The sequence below is a fragment of the Triticum aestivum genome, chromosome 5D (assembly GCF_018294505.1).
Source record: "Triticum aestivum cultivar Chinese Spring chromosome 5D, IWGSC CS RefSeq v2.1, whole genome shotgun sequence".
Taxonomy (NCBI): Eukaryota; Viridiplantae; Streptophyta; class Magnoliopsida; order Poales; family Poaceae; genus Triticum; species Triticum aestivum.
The window spans coordinates 453,076,572-453,096,894 of record NC_057808.1 but is presented as its reverse complement, the minus strand read 5'-3'; the positions used below and the strand labels follow the sequence as shown (position 1 = coordinate 453,096,894).

Genomic DNA, 20,323 nt, shown 5'->3' with positions numbered 1-20,323 from the left:
AGCCCCTTGTTTACAAGCACGATGCCGGCATCTGCCGCTTTAGTTCGGCAAACTCACCAGTCCGGCTAGCCACCGGACCCTCAGCCGCCTGCACATGAAAGCGGCATGATCATTACCTGGGACTATGATCCTCTGTTTGCCGCCTTTAGGACAGCAACCAGAGTCTCAGGGGTTACTATCTGTATAGGGCAAACCTCGCGTGTGCGGTACCGTCAAAATATATATTACTTTGCATACCTCAAAGCCTTTTAGCAGGCTCATAAAAGCTTCATGCAACCCACTTTTGGCGGATGAAATCCTCTCAACCACCGTACCCATTAAAGTACAATGCGCCTCTGAGATAGCCGCTTGCTCCAGAAGACCCATTAGTACGTCCGGTTGTGCACCGGACAGTCCCGGACTCTTTCTGTTGCTCTCCTTAGGAGCCGAATCCTCTGGACTTCGGGTGGCCGAAGGGTTACCTTCCGGCCTTGGCGGATCAGGAGAAATCCTTCGTGACGACACCTCGGGGTCGTCCGCCTCATGAGGCGGGGAGACAGGGGGAGGCGTTTCGCTCTCCATCATCTCCGGAAGAAGATCCCCCGAAGACGAACTCTGTCGAGAAGGGCTACGATCCGAACTGCAAGACATACGTCTCGGTTATTGTCCTCGGAGATGAAGCAGGATATATTTACCAAAAGTACTCTCGTTCACTTACAGCTCGGTGGAGGGCTGATCCCCTTGCGGGCACTGTGCGGTAAGGATGCCCTCCGGGGCAGGGCCCTCTGGTGAAGGTTTCTTCCCTCGTTTGGAAACTCTTGTTTCCAAGTCTTCAGAGGCGGTCCTTTTCCTTCCTTGGGGAGAGGGAATTTCAGATTCTTCTCCCCGGTTATCCTCCTTCGTGGAGACACTAATTCCCCCGGTTCGGATGAGTAATGAGTGAGGCCCGCTTTTGGCTTCTTTATTCCTCCCTTTATCCTCCCCTGATGGCGCTTGATAAGGTGCGAGCTCAAGCATCCTGGCTAGTACAGGATCCGGTGAGCCCTCGGGAAGGGGGGCCGAACACCTGATCATCTTCGCCTTTTTTATCCAGTCCTGGTCAAAGAGCGATTTTTCAGAATGATGTTGTGACAAATTAAAAGACAGCGTGTTCGGCCGCAGAATTACTTACGTGGGTATCTGGACGATTGTAGTTTAGACCCTCATCCTCGGTGGTGTCCGGACACTTTATTCGTGATCCGAAGAACAATCCATACATCTCTTCGAGTGTCACGCCGAAGAATTGTTGAATAGTTTGCGGTCCTTCCGGGTTGAACTCCCACATATGGAGAGGTCGACGTTGGCATGGCAGGACCCGACGAACTAGCATGACTTGCACTACCTTGACAAGGCCGACGTCTCTCTTGAGGAGATCTCGGATGCGACTCTGCAATGTCGGCACGTCATTAACTGGCCCCAGTCCAGTCCCTTGTTGACCCATGACGCCAGTTGTGGCGGGGGGCCCGAACGGAAGGCGGGGGCAGCTGCCCACTTAGTACTTCAGGGAGCCGTGATGTAAAACCACTCCCGCTGCCATAAGTTGGACATCTCTGGGAAGGAACCCTTTGGCCATGGAGCATCGGCGCCTTTGCTTATTATGGCACATCCGCATTCTGCGTGTCGCCCATCGATCACCTTCGGCTTCACATTGAAGGTCTTGAGCCATAAGCCGGAGTGTGGAGTGATGCGGAGGAAGGCCTCACACATGACAATAAACGACGAGATGTGAAGGATGGAATCTGGAGCTAGATCATGGAAATCGAGCCCGTAATAGAACAAAATCCCTCCAACAAAGGGATCAAGACTAAAGCCTAGCCCTCAGAGGAAGTGGGAAACAAATACGACACTCTCGTTTGGTTCGGGAGTAGGGATGACCTGCCCTTGAGCAGGCAGCCTGTGCGAGATTTCGGCGGTCAAATACCTGGCTTCTCTTAGCTTCTTGATGTCCTCCTCTGTGACAGAGGAGGCTATCCACCGGCCTTGAAGGTTGGATCCGGACATGATTGAAGGTCCGAAGCGCTTAGCCGGAGCCTCGGGTGTTGGAATTCGAGGTGGGGGAAGGGAAGGATCGAGCGCGAGAAGAAAAAGACAGGCCTTGGCCCCTTTATAAAGAGGGTGAATATCAAGCGTCCTCCGCGTGACCGTTTGGAACTTGCCTAAAATCGAGGAGTCATACCATGGGCACGATTGGGTTACCCATACCCGTATTGATGAGAATCCCATGATAAGAGGAACACGATCTCTGCTTCCACAAGACGTGCCAATAAGACCGCCTCGCAACGTGCAGTGGTAGGCTGGGAAAAACGGTTCGTCATGACCGGACCACGGCAGAACGTCACGCTATGAAAAGTTGTCAGCAGATTAGATTTGTGGAAATGTTATACTCTCTACGGTGGTGTGTGGAATATGTTTTGCAGAGCCGGACACGATCCTAGTGTTCAGAATCTTCTATGGAGTATTCGGAGGAGGAACCCGCCTTGCAATGTCGAAGACAATCTGCGCGCCGGACTCATCGTCATTGAAGCCTGGTTCAGGGGCTACTGAGGGAGTCCTGGATTAAGGGGTCCTCGGACAGCCGGACTATATACTTCTGCCGGACTGTTGGACTATGAAGATACAAGATTCAAGACTTCGTCCCGTGTCCGGATGGGACTCTCCTTGGCGTGGAAGGCAAGCTTGGCAATTCGGATATGTAGATCTCCTCCCTTGTAACCGACTCTGTGTAACCCTAGCCCCCTCCAGTGTCTATATAAACCGGAGGGTTTAGTCCGTAGGATAAGAACAATCATAATCATAGGCTAGCTTCTAGGGTTTAGCCTCTACGATCTCGTGGTAGATCAACTCTTGTAATACTCATATCATCAATATCAATCAAGCAGGAAGTAGGGTATTACCTCCATCGAGAGGGCCCAAACCTGGGTAAACATTGTGTCCCCCGCCTCCTGTAACCATCCGCCTTAGACGCACAGTTCGGGACCCCCTACCCGAGATCCGCCGGTTTTGACACCGACAGGCCTCGCCCGGCCGAAAACTACACCGGTAGTCAAGCCCCCGGACACTGTTAAACGAGTCCGGTCTACCCTGCAGAATGATAGTCCGGCTCGTCCAGAGCTAGATTAGCAATTCACCCTCCGACAAAGCCCCAACCTAATAGCGGCATATGTACCGCGTGTGCATAACTACGCACTAAAAATACCATGGGCAAGGTCGGAGGCATGCTAAATATAAGGTCCACGACACGACTCGACCCTATCCGGACCTTCATATTGCTCCACCTTTTTCTTCTTGTTTTTATTTTTCAGGTTCTCTACAACCCACATCAATTTCTGGAGCTAACAAGGGCCCCCCTTCTAGGCCCCTTATACATACTCGATTGTCGATCCTCTCAAAGGATCCTACACAAAGGTGAAAAGCGGCGCAGACGTGCGGCAGAGTGTCCAAAGGATCTTCTTGATCATCTTTTCAAGTTTAGGACCTATATACAACTTTCCCTTGTTCTTGGCATGTAAATAGCCGTGATGCTTATTGCATCTTCTGTAAAAATACGTTTTGACGTACCAATCAGACTATAATGGAAATAGTTTTGCCCAGCCTTGTTTGGTATTGGCCTATTTTTTAAATCTGTTTTCCCACTTTACGTTCAAATTGGCATATACACCTTGGTACGACTTAAATGGCCAGGGGCTCTATTCAAGCCATATATATATCTTCAACAATAGAAACTTCGAACACTCTAAGAGTACACTTCGGCGTCCCGAATACTGCGTTATATGCATCGGCTCCGAATCACGTCTTTGGTCAATAGTTGGGTTGCCCGGCTCCTGTGCTTGCTACCTTATGTTCTGTTTTTGGCTAAAAGGGAGAACTACTGCGATTGTGTTTCCCGCTAGCCCGGTCAAGCACCTCAGTAGAGAAAGCCGAAAACTGACTGTTGTGATGCGATGAGAGCTGGTCAACAATTCGGTGACTTATTAAATCTTTAGCGATTTCTTCCGTATTACACGAAGGGCTGGCTTTTCAGTCACGCGTCTAAGGCATCTAAGTTCGATCTCCGCATATGCACGAGGGGCTATTTTACAACCCCATTGTCAAACTCCTATGGCCAAGTGAGAGTGGTAAAGCCACATAGTCTGATTGCTTCGTTCGCCGCACTAACACCTCCTTTACGGACAAAGACGTTGGGTCAAGTGTGATTATGTGCTATCCCGAACACCCCCGTACTATCTACGTGGTGGCTGAAGCCGATGACTGGAAAACTCTCAAAGATATAAAACGGCCGCACAGGAGGAGAAGTAATTCAAGATAACAGGCACAAATATATTAAAAAGCCTTGGTTTATAATACATTGTCCGGATAGTCCGGATACATTCACTCGAACAAGATCTTCTTTGAGCACTAGCCCTCCATCAAACGGGCACCTTCCAGGACGTCTTCAAAATAGCGCTCCGGTGTACGGTGGACCTTGTCTCCGGGCGGACCTTCAACGGCCATGCTAGAGGCCTTCATCTTGGCCCAGTGCATCTTAACACGGGCAAAGGCCAGCCGTGCACCTTCTATGCATGATGACCGCTTGACCGCGCCGATACGGGGCAGTGCGTCAACAAGTCGCCGCACTAGGCCAAAATAGTTGCTCGGAACGGGTTCTGTTGGCCACAGCCGGACTATGACGTCCCTCATGGCCGATCCGGACATCTTATGCAGCTCGGCCCACTGTGCCATCTGGTCATTTAGCATTGCTGGGCGCTCCCGTGCCTCGAACTGTGACCAGAATAGCCCCTTCGTCGTGTGTCCCTCCTGAGCCCCGAAGAACTATGCGGCATCGGCGGTACTCTTCGAAAGATCCGCAAAGACATCTGGAGCATTCCACAATTGCGTGAGTAACACATACGACTGATTGCCGAATTTACACTGTAGAAGAAAGGGGCTTACCGGCCGCTATTTGTCCGGTTTGTTTAATCTCCTCGCGCGCCGCTCGGGATTCGACCCGCGCCTCCTCGGCCTCTTTATGGGCCTTGGCAAGGTCGGTCGCCTGGGCTTTAGTTTTCTCCTCTAGGGACTTGTACTTATCGGCGGCGTCCTTGAGCGCCTGCTCTACTTGGGTCACCCGCTCCTCGTACTGGCAGCGGACACCCTGTTCGGACTTCAGGTCCTCGGCCGCTTTATCAGCGGCCGCCTTGTTCATCCTTGCCTGCTCTTTGGCCTGGGTCAGTTCACCCTGAAGGGCCTCAACCGCAGCCGTGCTGCCTACAATCATACATATAGCAGCGCATGAGCTTTGACACGAAATCTGCAGGCATGAACAAAGTGTCATAAAATATACCTTGCGCCTCATCCAATTTCTTGTTGATGCGGACTAGATCCTCATCGGCCAGCCCTAGCTTACGTTTTAGTTCGGCTACTTCGGCGGCCTGAGCGGTCGCCGTTAACAGCGAAGCCTATATTTCAACATACAAAACTATAATTATCTCCTGCGACAATTATTGATCCTTTGTCTCTCCTTTTCTTTAGCAAAAGGGACGATCAGAGTCTCGGGGGCTACTATCTATACACAGGTATCTTTTCATATGAAAAGTGGTCAGGAATATTGCATTGCATACCTTGAAGCCTGTCAGCAGGCTAGTAAAGGCATCATTCAGTCCGTTCTTGGCAGACTGAACCTTTTCAACCAACACACCCATTAGGGTGCGGTGCTCCCCCGACATGGAAGTACGTTGCAGTGCCTCCATCAGGGTGTTCGGCACCTCCGGACTTGTGGAGGTAGCCGCTGGAGTCGACACCCCCTCGCTTGAAGGGGGTCGCTTATTCGGTTCTGGAACCGTTTGGGTTTCCGAAACGGGGCTCGGCTGGGGGCCGAACTGATCAAGGCCCCCGCCATTGGTCTTCATGGGGATTGCGCCCCCCATGTTTTCGGCAGCCGAGGCATTACCCTCTGGCGTCGTCTTGGTGGTCTCCTGTACCGCTCTACGGCCCGGAGAGGCCCTGTGGGACAGCACTTCAGCGTCGTCCGTAGCGGTTGGCGGGGAGGCTTGCGGAGGTGACTCGCTCTCCATAATCCCCGGATCTAAAGAATTCCCCTCCGATGATTGTTGGGGGAGATCGTGGGCCGGACTGCACCATATGATGTGTTAGGACCATAATTATAAAGACCGAACTTATGTAAGGCATCCTTGGATACTTACGATTCGACGAGGGGCTTCAGCCTGGGGCGCCATTCAGAGATGGCTTCTACATCCGAATCCGAGCCGTCGGGGAGGGATAATTTTCCCCTTTTGGACGCCCCCGCCTCGGGGTCTTCGAAGGCCGCCCTCTTCATCTTCCTCCCCGTCTTCATCTTCCTCAGAGGAGTGAGTGTTGGTCTCTCCGGACACTGCGTCCGGAGTACCTTTGCGACGGGAGCCACCTTTGGCTCCCTTGTTCTTCTTCTGGACCTTCTTCTCCAGTGCTTGATAGGGCGCCGGGACTGGCATCTTCATTAGAAGGGGATCTGTTGGGTTTTCGGGCAATGGAGCTGGACATCTGATTCGTTCTGTCTTCTTGTCCAGCTCTGTTTTACAGGATGGAATTCTCATTACATCCCCCCTTTCGGTTAATGAACTATGTTATGTTCGAAAAATTAGCACTTACTGGGGAGGCTGGATGATTGCAGTCGAGGGCAGTCTATCACGACAAGTAGCTTCCAGATCGCTTTATGCATCGTGTCGAAGAATCGCGTCAGGATCTGTGGCCCTTCCGGATTGAACTCCCACATGCGGAGAGGCCGGCGTTGGTAGGGAAGGGACCGGCGGATGAGCATCACCTGGATCACATCTGTGAGGCTGGTGTTCTTCTCTATGATATTTTTGATGCGCTTCTTCAGCATCAGCACCTTGTCAGATGATCCCCAATCCAGACCCTTGTTGGTCCAGGACGCAAGCCGCAACAGGGGTCCGGATCTAAATGCAGGGGCCGCCGCCCACTTGGTGCCATGGGGTTCAGTGATGTAAAACCACTCCCGCTGCCATATCTTGACGGTATCAACAAAGGCCCTTTGGGCCAGATAACTTTGGGAAGCTTGCTTATCATGGCACCGCCGCAATTTGCGTGTTGACCGTCGACCACCTTCGGCTTCACATTGAAAATTTTGAGCCACAGGATGAAGTGAGGAGGGATGCGGAGGAATGCCTCACACATGACGATAAACGCCGAGATGTGGAGGAAGGAATTCGGGGCCAGATCATGAAAATCCAGCCCGTAGTAGAACATGAGACCTCGGACAAAGGGGTGTAGGGGAAACCCTAGTCCGTGGTGAAAGTGAGGGAGGAATACCACCCTCTCACTGGGTTCTGGAGAGGGGATAACTTGCTCTTTGGCAGGGAGTCTATGTCTGATTCCCGCTGTCAAATACCTCGCTTCCCGAAGCTCCTTGATGTCCTTCTCCGTCACGGAGGAGGCCATCCACTTGCCGTGCGAGCCGGATCCTGACATGGCTGGAGTAGTTGGTGGCGAGGGGAAAGTTTGAGACTTGGGCGTTGGAGCTCGAGGGCAGATGGGCTAAGGAGGAAGAAGGCGTGGGGTAAAAAGATGGATCCTTATCTTCTTATAAAGGCGGTGAATATCGAGCGTCCCCCCACGAGCCTTAAAACTCGCCTATTCACAAGGGGTCATGCGAACGGCACGATTGGATTGTCCAAACCCATATTGATGAGAATCTTGCAATAAGGGGACACAATCTCTGCTTTGACAAGACGTGTCAATGAAGACCGCACCTCGAAACGCGAAGCAGGAGGCTGAAAAACGGTTCGAAATAATAATAAAGCCGGAACACAACACCTCGCCGAAAAAGTTGTCAGAAGACATAACCTATCTTTTGTTGAAGTATTATGCCCTTGTGGTTCAGGGTTGAAACTATTATACAGAGCCGGATATAGTTCTTTTGATCAAACTACTTTGAAGTGTTCAGAGGAGGAACCCGCCTTGCAATGCTGAAGACAATCTGCGCGCCGGACACATCGTCATTGAAGCCTAGTACAGGGGCTACTGAGGGAGTCCTGGATAAGGGGGTCCCCGGGCGTCCGGCCTATGTGACGTGGGCCGGACTAGTGGGCCGTGAAGATACAAGATGGAAGGCTTTCCCCCGTGTCCGGATGGGACTCTCCTTGGGGTGGAAGGCAAGCTTGGCGTTCGGATATGAAGATTCCTTTCTCTGTAAACCACTCTATACAACCCTAGGCCCCTCCGGTGTCTATATAAACCGGAGGGTTTAGTCCGTAGGGGCAATCAATCATACAGGCTAGACATCTAGGGTTTAGCCATTACGATCTCGAGGTAGATCAGCTCTTGTAACCCTTATACTCATCAAAGTCAATCAAGCAGGAAGTAGGGTATTACCTCCCTTAAGAGGGCCCGAACCTGGGTAAACATCGTATCCCCCGCCTCCTGTTACCTTTGATCCTCAGACGCACAGTTCGGGACCCCTACCCGAGATCGGCCGGTTTTGACACCGACACCCACCGGCCCGGAGACAACAAGTTTGGGAAACTTGTTGACTCTTGTCGAGGAGGTTTCATTATCCCAGGGTCCGGACGTCGTGTCCTGGTGAAGGAAATATGCCCTAGAGGCAACAATAAAGTTGTTATTTATATTTCCTTATATCATGATAAATGTTTATTATTCATGCTAGAATGTATTAACCGGAAACTTAGTACATGTGTGAATACATAGACAAACAGAGTGTCCCTAGTATGCCTCTACTTGACTAGCTCGTTAATCAAAGATGGTTAAGTTTCCTAACCATAGGCATGTGTTGTCATTTGATGAATGGGATCACATCATTAGAGAATGATGTGATGGACAAGACCCATCCGTTAGCTTCGCATAAATGATCGTTTAGTTTTATTGCTATTGCTTTCTTCATGACTTATACATGTTCCTTTGACTATGAGATTATGCAACTCCCGAATATCGGAGGAACACCTTGCGTGCTATCAAAAGTCACAACGTAACTGGGTGACTATTAAATGCTCTACAGGTGTCTCCGAAGGTGTTTGTTGGGTTGGCATAGATCAAGATTAGGATTTGTCACTCCGTGAATCGGAGAGGTGTCTCTGGGCCCTCTCGGTAATGCTCATAACTATAAGCCTTGCAAGCAATGTGACTAATGAGTTAGTTGCGGGATGATGCATTACAAAACGAGTAAAGAGACTTGCCGGTAACGAGATTGAACTAGGTATGATGATACCGACGATCGAATCTCGGGCAAGTAACATACCGATGACAAAGGGAACAACGTATGTTGTTATGCGGTTTGACCGATAAAGATCTTCGTAGAATATGTAGGAGCCAATATGAGCATCCAGGTTCAGCTATTGGTTATTGACCGGAGATGTGTCTCGGTCATGTCTACATAGTTCTCGAACCCGTAGGGTCCGCACGCTTAACGTTCGGTGACGATTTGTATTATGAGTTATGTGATTTGATGACCGAAGTTTGTTCGGAGTCCTGGATGAGATCATGGACATGACGAGGAGTCTCAAAATGGTCGAGACATTAAGATTAATATATTGGACGATGTTATTCGGACACCGGATGAGTTCCGAGAAGTACCGGATAATTATCGGAGTGCCGGAGGGTTATCGGAACCCGCCAGGGGAACTAATGGGCCTCAATGGGCCTTAGTGGGAAAAGAGGAAGGGCCAAGAGGGGCTGGCCGCCTCCTCTCCCCTTGGGTCCGAATTGGACTAGGGGAAGGGGGCGGCGCCCCCCTTTCCTTCCCTTCCCCCTCTTCCTTCCTTCTTCCCCCTCTTCCTTAGGTGGAAACCTACTAGGACTTGGAGTCCTAGTAGGATTCCCCTCTCCTGGCGCACCCTAGGAGGGCTGCCCGGCCTCCCCTCCCCTCCTTTATATACGGGGGCAGGGGCACCCTAGAACACACAAGTTTCTCTTAACCGTGTGCGGTGCCCCCTCCACGGTTACACACCTCGGTCATATCGTCGTAGTGCTTAGGCGAAGCCCTGCGCCGGTAACTTCATCATCACCGTCGCCACGCCGTCGTGCTGACGGAACTCTCCCTCGGTCTCAACTGGATCAAGAGTTCGAGGGACGTCATCGAGCTGAACGTGTGCTGAACGCGGAGGTGCCGTAAGTTAGGTGCTTGGATCGGTTAGATCGCGAAGACGTTCGACTACATCAACCGCGTTACTAAATGCTTCCGCTTTTAGTCTACGAGGGTACGTGGACACACTCTCCCCTCTAGTTGCTATGCATCTCCTAGATAGATCTTGCGTGATCGTAGGAATTTTTTTGAGATACTGCGTTCCCCAACACCTGGCACCTCAACACCTCGGGCAAGTTCTCGGTTAACTCCCTCTACCGAGCACTTGCTCGGGGACCTTATCAACAGGTGGCTTCCGGGTTGTGGAAGGCTCGGGGACCTTATCAATAGCTGTGTCGTGATAGACTGCCCACGTCCGTCAACATAGCCAAGCGCAATGGGCCAGCCAGCGGGGTGCCAGAGACCGCCAACCATGTTTCCTTCAACTGCCATCTGGCCCATTTTGCGTGGAGTGCGGTCCCCGAGGCTGCTGGTCGGGATTGGGATCCCCGGTCCAGTTCTGAGTTGTGTGCTCTCCTTTCGTCGGTTAGTGGTAGCGCTCGGCGTGTCATGTGGTGCTGCGTTGGGGCGTTATGTTGGGCACTTTGGCATATTAGGAACAAACTAACTATTGAGTGTTCCTTCCCTTCTCATCCTGCTGACGTGGTATTCAAATGTGTCATCTTCTTGCAGCAGTGGGCGCCGTTGGGACGGCACCAAGACGCTGATCTTCTGCAGCTCGTTCTTGCCCGTCTCCGTCAAGTCTACGCTTTGGCAAGAGCTCCTGCGCCGCCTCCCTAGGGTCGCGAGGCATCTTTTGGCATCATCATCGCGAGCCTGCGTGCTCTGATTCAGCCGGCTGTGGCTTGTAATCCAAGACTTGTTCCCCTCCATTCGCTCGATCTTTTGAGGGTGTTAGTTGTGTTGTTAAGACTATGGTTCCGTGTACGCTGCCTGTTGTTGGCTTTATTAAGTTAAAGCCGGACGCACCTGGCGTCTTCGTTCTAAAAAAAATTACTCGCACGTCGTCGTAATCACGATGGACACAAGAGCGGCGACTACTCGCACATCACTACTAGCTATGAGAGCATCTCCAACAGCTGCAAGCCTGCAAATACAGCAGCAAAAAAAGACTGGAGTAAATTTTAGGACAGCAAAAAAGTGCATTTTTTGGGCATGAAAATATTGCATCTCTGCCCTAAAATAGGGCACCGAAACATGAAAACTTTCTTTTTGCGGGAGAACAAACTTCCCAACATTCAACTACAAACATGCCGACCGTCGTGCTGGAACTCGACGCCAAACCGTCGGTGGGGAGGTCGGGTGGCGGTGGTGGTGGCCGAATTCGGTGCGGCGGCGGTGGAATTTGGCTGCAGGAGGAGGCGGCCGCACGGCGCGGGGTGATTTGAATTTTTGGCAATCAGTTGTGTGCCGCATATATGCAGGAGTCGTGCCGCATCTTAGGCCAGCCCAAAACAAATTTTCAGCAGCTTTTCGTTTTTGGCAGCCATTGGAGATGTTTTTTGCCCTTTAAACAACCAAAAAGTGACGGCTGCCCTATAATAAAGCAGTTGTTGGAGATGATTTGAGGTTTTCTTTTTCAAGTTAGATGCTTTGTGGCTACACCACCGACTTATCTATCACTTGGCGACTATTCGCATTATTTTAATCATCATAAACACTAATAAAATCATTAGTGCTCCTGCCCACCCGTCATGTTATTTATAGAAAAAACACCGCCTTTTATGTGAATTAACCCGCAATACACATTTGAGTCACATCTGAATCATTTTTTGATTGTTTTTCAAAACCCTGCCGTTTCACATAATTAACCCGTGGTCCATATTTAAGTCAAACAAATCATTTTTTTTGCATTTTAACATAAAGCCCCCCGGTTTTTTGGTTAAGCAATCCACGGCCATTCTAAAACAAATGCTTTTCTAAATTATCCATATCTTTTAAACCTAACTCCAATTTCAAGATGTTATATATGAAATTTGATTAAAAAATATGTGAAATCTGAATATGATGTTATTTTACCTTTTAATATTTTTAAAATGTTATTTATGGTGCAAACTTAACCTATAACGCATAGCCTGTTTTTCTTTCATACCGACGGCAATCTGAATCGCAAAGAAACGCCTCACTAAAACCAACTTGAGATGCAACAAAATATCGATAACCACGCCTGCACACCTTTGAAAAACCTCGCAGGAAAAAAAACAACAAAGTTCTCATCTTATTTCGACCGACCGACCGAGAGAGAGAGAGAGAGAGAGAGAGACCTTCTGAGGCTATCGTCAACGAGGGTAAGGAGGATAAGCGGCAACATAAATTTGATGCTCCTTTAAAATAAAGGATGTGGGCCTATTGGGGTCTTGAGCCATGATTATTACTTGGGTTAAGGCTATATGTTACTTTTTTCCCCATTGCAATGCACGGGCTCTTTTGCTAGTCATCATAGACACAAGAGTGACGACTACTCGCTACGAGGCTACGCCCCCACCCTTATCTCGTGACAACTACTCACTCATCATCCCTTGCGGGCAAAGAAACAATTGTATTAACAAAACAACAAATGTACTAACAAAACTTCTAAGTGATACATGCAACTTACAACACCATCTAGTTGGAAGCTCTTCGGACCTGAATGGATTTAATCTTAGAATGAAACTGTCTTAATATAGGAATTCCAAGATTCAAACTTCAAATTCGGAAATGCTAGCCGTTCAGTCGATATAGAATCCAATAATATTACATTTAAGTACTTGCATACAATTCTTCCATTATTGAAAAATGATGCAACACTTGCTGGCAGACTGCTCTTTCTCGCGGCAAGTATGGCACAAGATCCTAGGATGGGTTCGCTCCACGACCGACCTACCCATAGGCGATATGGATTTCCAATCCTAGTGGGCTACGTCTTGTTACCGGGCACCCGCACCCGCTCGTAGAGGGTTGGCCTCCCTCGTCATCCTCACCGCTTCGTGGCTTTGGAAGCACCGAAACGGCTTTCAATCGTGTGTAAATGTGATATGTGTGTGAAGAAAAGATCAAAGAAGTCACATTGAGACCAGAGGGAAGCCAGACATCTCGTAACTACTTAAGCATATATGATTCACAATATTAAGAAAAATGTAATCCTTTGCCATTATACCAACTGCTTATTTTTTGTAAGTTTCAATTTGTATTCAACCTGCCATCAGAACCAATGTGTCCTTGCTTCCTATATAAACCAAGTTTAGCTGTATTTTCCTGGATGCAAGCGTGGCTTAAATCTACCCCATTGACATCTTCAAAACCACCAAGTTGCCATTTGGACGTTGCTCTATGGCAAAAGATAAAATTGTTTAGCAGTGGCTAGCGACTATCTCCGCAAGCCGCAATGTAATGTTAGTCTTACTTTATTTTTTAATAACGTATGTGTTTAAAAAAATTATATATCTGTTTTATGAATAAATAAATAATTTTTTGTTTTTAAATTACAAAAATAAATAAATAAATCGAGATAAAAAAACGAGTCCTCAAATTAAACCCCTTGCAATTTTGGCCTTTGTTTACGGGCCTCTTCGGCCCAGGGCTAACGACCGGCCGGTGGTGGTCCGACTCGGTTCCCCCGTCTTTGCCTCTCCCGAGCCGGAGGAGAAGAGCAGAGGAGGACAGAGGCTTACGTCAAGATCCAAACTCCTCCCCGCTCCCGGCTGCTCGCTGCTTCTAGACTCCACCGTCCGATCCGGGATCTACCAACCCAGCGCGCCGGAGATCCCACCGGAGTCCGCCGCAGCCTACCTCGCCGCCTCTGTCGCTGCGCCGGTAATCCATCCGCCCCTGGTTTCCTTCCTCTTGGGATCGTTTGGTCGTTACAATCTGTCGGTCGCTCTGTTTCAGTTCATAGGCTCCGATTACAGGCAGCCCGGCTGCGTCTCCCCGCTTCGCGTGAATCTCAGGAGCGGTTTTATCAACAGTTCTCGGGTCGATAGATAGCTAGTAGATTTTATTAGCAGTAAATCACAATTCACAAGGTGCTTGTTTTGGTTGGGCACATGTACAGAAAGAGTTGAGAGTCTATTAAAGTTACTTCGTGGTGAAATGTGTAGCACGCAGAGACTTTTACTGCTATGATGCTGATATGCATTGCGCTCCATTGCTTTATATATACTGTTTAATGTGACAAAATGATTACATACTGATTCACCCAAATTCTGAGCAAATATTTCTTGGCTTACATTCTAGGTTCTAGCAGGGGGCACCGCATTCTATTCCAGAATCTACTTTTGCCTTTCGAGGGAGTGGTGACACTGAAGTTCTTGTGATGGCTGCCGCAAACGGACTAGTCCATGCACCTGCCAAGAAGCCCTTGTTCACATTTGGCGTCATTGCTGATGTCCAGTACGCCGATATCCCAGACGGCCGCTCCTTCCTCGGCGTCCCACGCTACTACCGGCACAGCATCAGCGTCCTTGAAAGAGCTGTCAGCACATGGAACAAGCAAGGCAATATCAAGTTCTCCATCAACTTTGGAGACACCATCGACGGGTTCTGCCCAAAGGACAAGTCGTTGTGGGCGGTGCAGAAGGTCATTGACGAGTTTGAGAAGTTCGATGGCCCGACCTACCACATGTTTGGCAACCATTGCCTCTACAACCTTCCTCGGAGCAAGCTGGTCGCATTATTGAAGATGCCGACGGATTCTGATCGCGCGTATTATGACTTCTCACCATGTCCTGAGTACAGATTTGTTGTTCTGGATGCTTATGATTTCAGCGCACTTGGCTGGCCTCACGATCATCCTGTGACTGCAGCAGCAATGAAGCTCCTCGATGAAAAGAACCCAAACACCGACAAGAACAGCCCTGACGGTCTGGTTGGCGTCGACAGGCGGTTTGTGAAGTTCAATGGTGCGGTAGGCAAGGAGCAGCTGTCCTGGCTCAGTGATGTCCTCCAGGATGCATCGGACCGCCGGCAGAATGTCATCCTATGCAGTCATCTCCCAATGGACCCTGGCGCAGTGTACCCAGCAGCTCTTATGTGGAACTATGATGAGGTGATGGCTATTGTTCGACGGTACAACTGTGTTAGGGCCTGCTTTGCCGGGCATGACCACAAGGGTGGCTACTCGGTGGACTCCCACGGCGTGCACCATCGCACCCTCGAGGCTGCGCTGGAGTGTCCTCCGGGCACCAGTGCATTCGGGCGTATCGAAGCCTATCCTGACAAGCTATTGCTTGTAGGCTCTGATGGAATGGCTGATACTGAAATGTGTTTTCGGTCCTCTGATCGAGCTGCGTTGTAGAGTAAAATCCATGTGACTTCATTATTTTGACTTTTGGTGATGCCATTGAGAGAAAACTCATGTGACTTCCTGTTGTCTGACGACACTATTACTTGTAAATAACATTGAAAGTGGTGGAATAAATAATGGAACTGTTGTAATGCTCACTTCACCATTTGGAAACTGCTGAATGGGGCATAGTGTTAGGCTCTATTATTCACGAGTCTGTTGTAAATGTAACAAATGCAATGCTATTTGGTAAATGGTTTCAGTATTTGTACTCCATTATTCCATTAAGGAAGACAATGGTTAGGGTGGAGCGGGTACAATAATTACATACCCATGCCGATGTTGCCCACGGGCACAAAACCTCACCCCAACCCATGCCCATGGGCGCAAACCCTGCCGATACCCAAACCCACCCATATATACAGTATGTAATGTTCGTTTATATTTTAATTATCTTTGAATATATCTTTGGTAGAGATCTTAAAACGCACGAATGTAAGAAATATCCTGATATATATGTTCCCGGAGTATGATTGTCTACCTTCGTTGTGACCAATATAAAGGTCTGGAGATAGAGATGTCAACAAGTGGCGGTAGTTTGTGCAACCTATTGCTTCATTCTTAAACATCCCTCCATGTTAGATTTACAGTCTCGTCGATTGTCTTTACAGGCATGCGAAAATGTGTGTTGTACTTTATAGAATTCTTGTGAGATCGACATATCTATATTCTTTTCGCATTCTAGATATCAGTATATGTTTAGAGGTTATACCGATCATGCATGTGTGCGTGTGGCATGAAAACATTAAAGAGTCACACACAATAGTGAAAGTAGCCCGGTCGTAACTACGTTTAGGGTCTCCTTGATCACCTACTCCTTTTTCTAAACCAAGTTATCGAGCACTCCCTCCGGACTATAAGTTACTTGTCAGAAAAAAGCATACCATTAAGATTCACATTTTCTGTTAAAAACAGATTCACATTTAAAGGCAGCCTTTGGTAATATAATTTTTCCAATTTTTGTGGCTTATGGCTTTTTTTTACATGTGTGACATATGGCTTATGTTTTGTTGGTTGAAGTACTGGTCAAACTTAATGCTCAAAATGCATGTACGCTTTACAAACTGAAACAGAGAGACTGGTATTTATTTTCGTAAAGGATTCCATCAATTGACTGCTCCATTGGATCGATCGGCCGCATCGGCCAATGACATCTTTTTTTTTTGCAAGATACATATATGCTTTACAGACTGAAACAAAGAGGTTGTTTTTTTTTGTTACGCACGTTTTTTTCTTCTTTTTGAGACAATTTTTTTGTTATGCAAGTGAGATCTAAATCCAACTCCTTGATGAGAACAACCCAATTCCTATTCAGCGCTTAAGTCAACGATTACCGTGTTATTGTACGCAACACACACGGTCCTTTTGCTGTTGGGCTGGCCCATATTAGTCCCTTTGACCGATTTTGGCAACCTTCTATTAGGTGAAGGTTCCATCCAATTCTTTCGGGACGGTTTTCCGCTGGGTTTTTCTGAACTGTTCTTTTGTTTTCCATTACTGTTTTTGTTTTTAATTTTGTTATCTTTTTAATTCATAAAAAATCAAATTCGTGATTTTTCGAATTCATGGATTTTTTTCTATTCATGTAATTTTATAAAATTCACAAAAAAATCCAAATTTACTGTTTTTTTAAATCATGATATTTTGAAATTCGCGATTTAAAAAAATTAGAGACTTTTTTACATCAGAAAAATTCGGAGACTTTCTGGTGCTGAAAGCGCCGATTAGGAGGAGGTCTCTGAAAACAGAGCCTCAAGTTCAACGGCCTTCTGTATCTCTGGGCTTCATTACAGGCCTCCTCGGCCGAGAGCTAACGACAAATCCATCGGCCCGGTGGCCCGTCTCGTTTCCCCCGTCTCTCCAATCGACAAAGACAGCCTCAAAAAAAAAAATCCAACCGACCAAGACGAGCAGAGAAGCTTTCGTCAGTTTTTCAGGAAAAAAAAAAAGAGAATCTTTCTTCAAGATCCAAACTCCTCCCCATCCCGGCTCCGACTCTCCGCCGTCCGCCCTCCGGGCCGGGAGCAACCAAACCAGCTCCCGCCGGAGTCCGGCCACCCCGCCTCTGTCGCTGCGCCGGTAATCCATCCTCCCCCGCCTCCTTCCTTCTGTGGTCGTTACAGTCCGTAGGCTCCGATTACACACAGCTCGGCTGCGTATCCCCTTCCGTGCGAGTCGCTAGTTTCGGCTACGGCGGGTCGCCTAAGTGATTTTATCAGCAATTCAGGCCAGGGTCTAGCTCCCGGTGCTTGACAATTAGAAATGGGATGAGATGCACACAGCACACTAGTATGCAATGCTGCAATATTCAGTATTTGGAGCTGGTCTCATCTACAGTTACTTCCAGTGGAAGTGATTGAAAGGGGAAAAATTGAAACTGTATACTACAATCTTGGAACAAGAATAAGTGGGGACTTTTACTGCTATGCTGCTGGTATCCAGCCTGCTATCTGCTTTACATTTTACTCTGATAAACAGAGTGCTCTGTAGTCTGTAATATTCCCCTCACCGGTACAGAGTCCTGAACAAATATTGCTTGGCTTCTCTTGTAGGTTCTTGCGCAGAGATCTTTTCACTGCTTGTAGGTTCAGTTCCTCGCAGACAACAAGAAGAAGGGAGGTTTTCGAAGGTCTGGTGACACCAAAGTTCAATGATGGCCGCAACGAATGGACTAGTCCATGCATCTGCCCACAAGCCCCTGTTTACCTTTGGTGTCATTGCCGATGTCCAGTACGCCGACATCCCGGACGGGCGCTCGTTCACTGGCATCCCGCGCTACTACCGTCACAGCATCGACGTCCTCCAGAGGGCTGTCAGTGCGTGGAACAAGCAAGGTGCTGTCAAGTTCTCCATCAACTTTGGCGACATCGTCGACGGGAAATGCCCAAAGGACAAGTCGTTGTGGGCGGTGCAGAAGGTCCTCGGCGAATTTGAGAAATTCCCCGGCCCGACCTACCACATGTTTGGCAACCATTGCCTCTACAACCTTCCTCGGAGCGAGCTAGTGGCTTTGCTGAAGATGCCAACGGGTTCTGACCGCGCGTACTATGACTTCTCGCCATGTCCTGAGTACAGATTTGTTGTTCTGGATGCTTATGACTTCAGCACGCTTGGCTGGCCTCGTGATCATCCAGTGACTGCAGCAGCAACGAGGCTCCTTGAAGAAAAGAACCCAAACGCCGACAAGAACAGCCCTGAGGGTCTGGTGGGCGTCGACCAGCGGTTCGTGATGTTCAATGGCGCGGTTGGAGAGGAGCAGCTGTCCTGGCTCAGTGATGTCCTACGGGATGCATCGGAGCGTCGGCAGAATGTCGTCTTGTGCAGTCACCTCCCATTGGATCCTGTAGCAGCGTCCCAGGTAGGCCTCATGTGGAATTATGATGAGGTGATGGCTGTTGTTCGACAGTACAACTGTGTAAAGGCCTGCTTCGCCGGGCACGATCACAAGGGTGGCTACTCTGTGGACTCCCACGGCGTGCACCATCGCACCCTCGAGGCTGCGCTGGAGTGTCCTCCCGGCACCAGTGCGTTTGGGCACATCGAAGCGTATCCTGACAAGCTATTGCTTGTAGGCTCTGATGGAATGGCAGACACTGAAATGTGTTTTGAGTCCTCGCAGTGAGCTGTTTTGCGAAGTAAAATCCATATGATTTCATTATGTTGACTTTTGGTGATGTCATTGAGAGAAAATTCATATGGCTTTTGTCGTCTGGCAATACTACTAAATGTAAATAACATCACAATAGCTACATGTAAGTTGACTGAATTTACAATTTGGGTAAGTCAGATTTTGTAAAAGTATGAACGGTTGAAGGAGGAAGAAAGCTGGAGGAAGAAGAAAGAAGGTCGACCGTTGAATCTTTAATCTAATGGCTTAGAAAATCGACTTACCCCAAAATAAATTTTCAGGCGACTTACATATAGCCTGTCCCAAATAACATTGGTACTGGTGGATAAAGAAAAGTGGAACTATTGTAATGCTTACTTCCTCATGTGAACTGTTGAATGGAGCATACTGTTAGACTCTAATATCTGTATTAGCTAAACTATTTATGAGTCTTTGTTGTAAATCTAGCAAATGCAACACTGTTTTGGATTGAAAACACGTTAATGGTTTCAGTATTTGTACTCCATTCATGACTTCTTCGGTTGTTTGGTGTCTTATACTCCCTCTGTTCACTTTTATAAGTCCTTGAAGACATTTCAGACAGCATGCAAAGCAGTCTATTTTCAGTTGTCTGAAATGATTTATAAAAGTGAACGGAGGGAGTAATTATAATGTGACATATGATTAGCTTGATCTTTATCTACAAATACAAGTTGTTTCCAATATTTTTTGCACTGTCCAATATACTTCCGACTATGGTCTCATTTAGACTATGCTATAAATCCTAACAAAAAGGGTATAAAATGAAAATAATAAAGCATAAAAAAGCCAATGTGGTGAATCTTCAAATAGTAAAGTCATGTATTTTCACATAGATGAAAAAAGAATATATTAAAAACAGACATAGGCGATGTCATTTTCTACTCCCTGACCTACGGTAAGTGGGGTTCTGCTCACCTGCAACAGTTCTTTTTGTGGCAAATATAATCCATATGAGAGGCCCACTCTTCCAACTACATTAGCTCTTAATTTTGGTTGTTTTTCCAGTTTATCTTGCTCCTTGGTCTCGAGGCATGCGATAAATATGCCTCCCTTCCGGTTTAAAAGTCCCACGTGTATCCCTACATTGCTAGTTTGATCAATATAATTAAATTGTATACACAAAAGTTATACCATTAGAAAAATAGAACATTTGAAGTTTCCAATGATATAAAACTCATATTGCGTTGGTTAAATCGTGGACTAAAGATACGTGTGAGCAATGGCGGAGCTTAGTGCATTCCTGGGG

The 20,323-nt window shown here is 48.0% G+C and overlaps 2 protein-coding genes across 3 annotated transcripts; both read left to right on the top strand.

Moving 5' to 3' along the window:
• Window positions 1-13,707: 13,707 nt before the first annotated feature.
• LOC123122678 (manganese-dependent ADP-ribose/CDP-alcohol diphosphatase) lies at window positions 13,708-15,633 on the top strand. Its single transcript, XM_044542991.1, has 2 exons — window positions 13,708-13,900; window positions 14,321-15,633. The coding sequence occupies exon 2, from the start codon at window positions 14,400-14,402 to the stop codon at window positions 15,378-15,380; it is 981 nt and encodes a 326-aa protein (XP_044398926.1). The 5' UTR covers window positions 13,708-13,900; window positions 14,321-14,399; the 3' UTR covers window positions 15,381-15,633.
• Window positions 13,872-19,565, top strand: LOC123122679 (manganese-dependent ADP-ribose/CDP-alcohol diphosphatase). 2 transcript variants are annotated; one of them, XM_044542992.1, is made up of 2 exons: window positions 13,872-13,900; window positions 17,981-19,565. In XM_044542992.1, the coding sequence occupies exon 2, from the start codon at window positions 18,079-18,081 to the stop codon at window positions 19,048-19,050; it is 972 nt and encodes a 323-aa protein (XP_044398927.1). In that variant the 5' UTR covers window positions 13,872-13,900; window positions 17,981-18,078; the 3' UTR covers window positions 19,051-19,565. The 2 variants fall into 2 exon arrangements, with proteins under 2 accessions (XP_044398927.1, XP_044398929.1); XM_044542994.1 differs by lacking the exon at window positions 13,872-13,900 and adding an exon at window positions 17,336-17,507.
• Window positions 19,566-20,323: the final 758 nt, after the last annotated feature.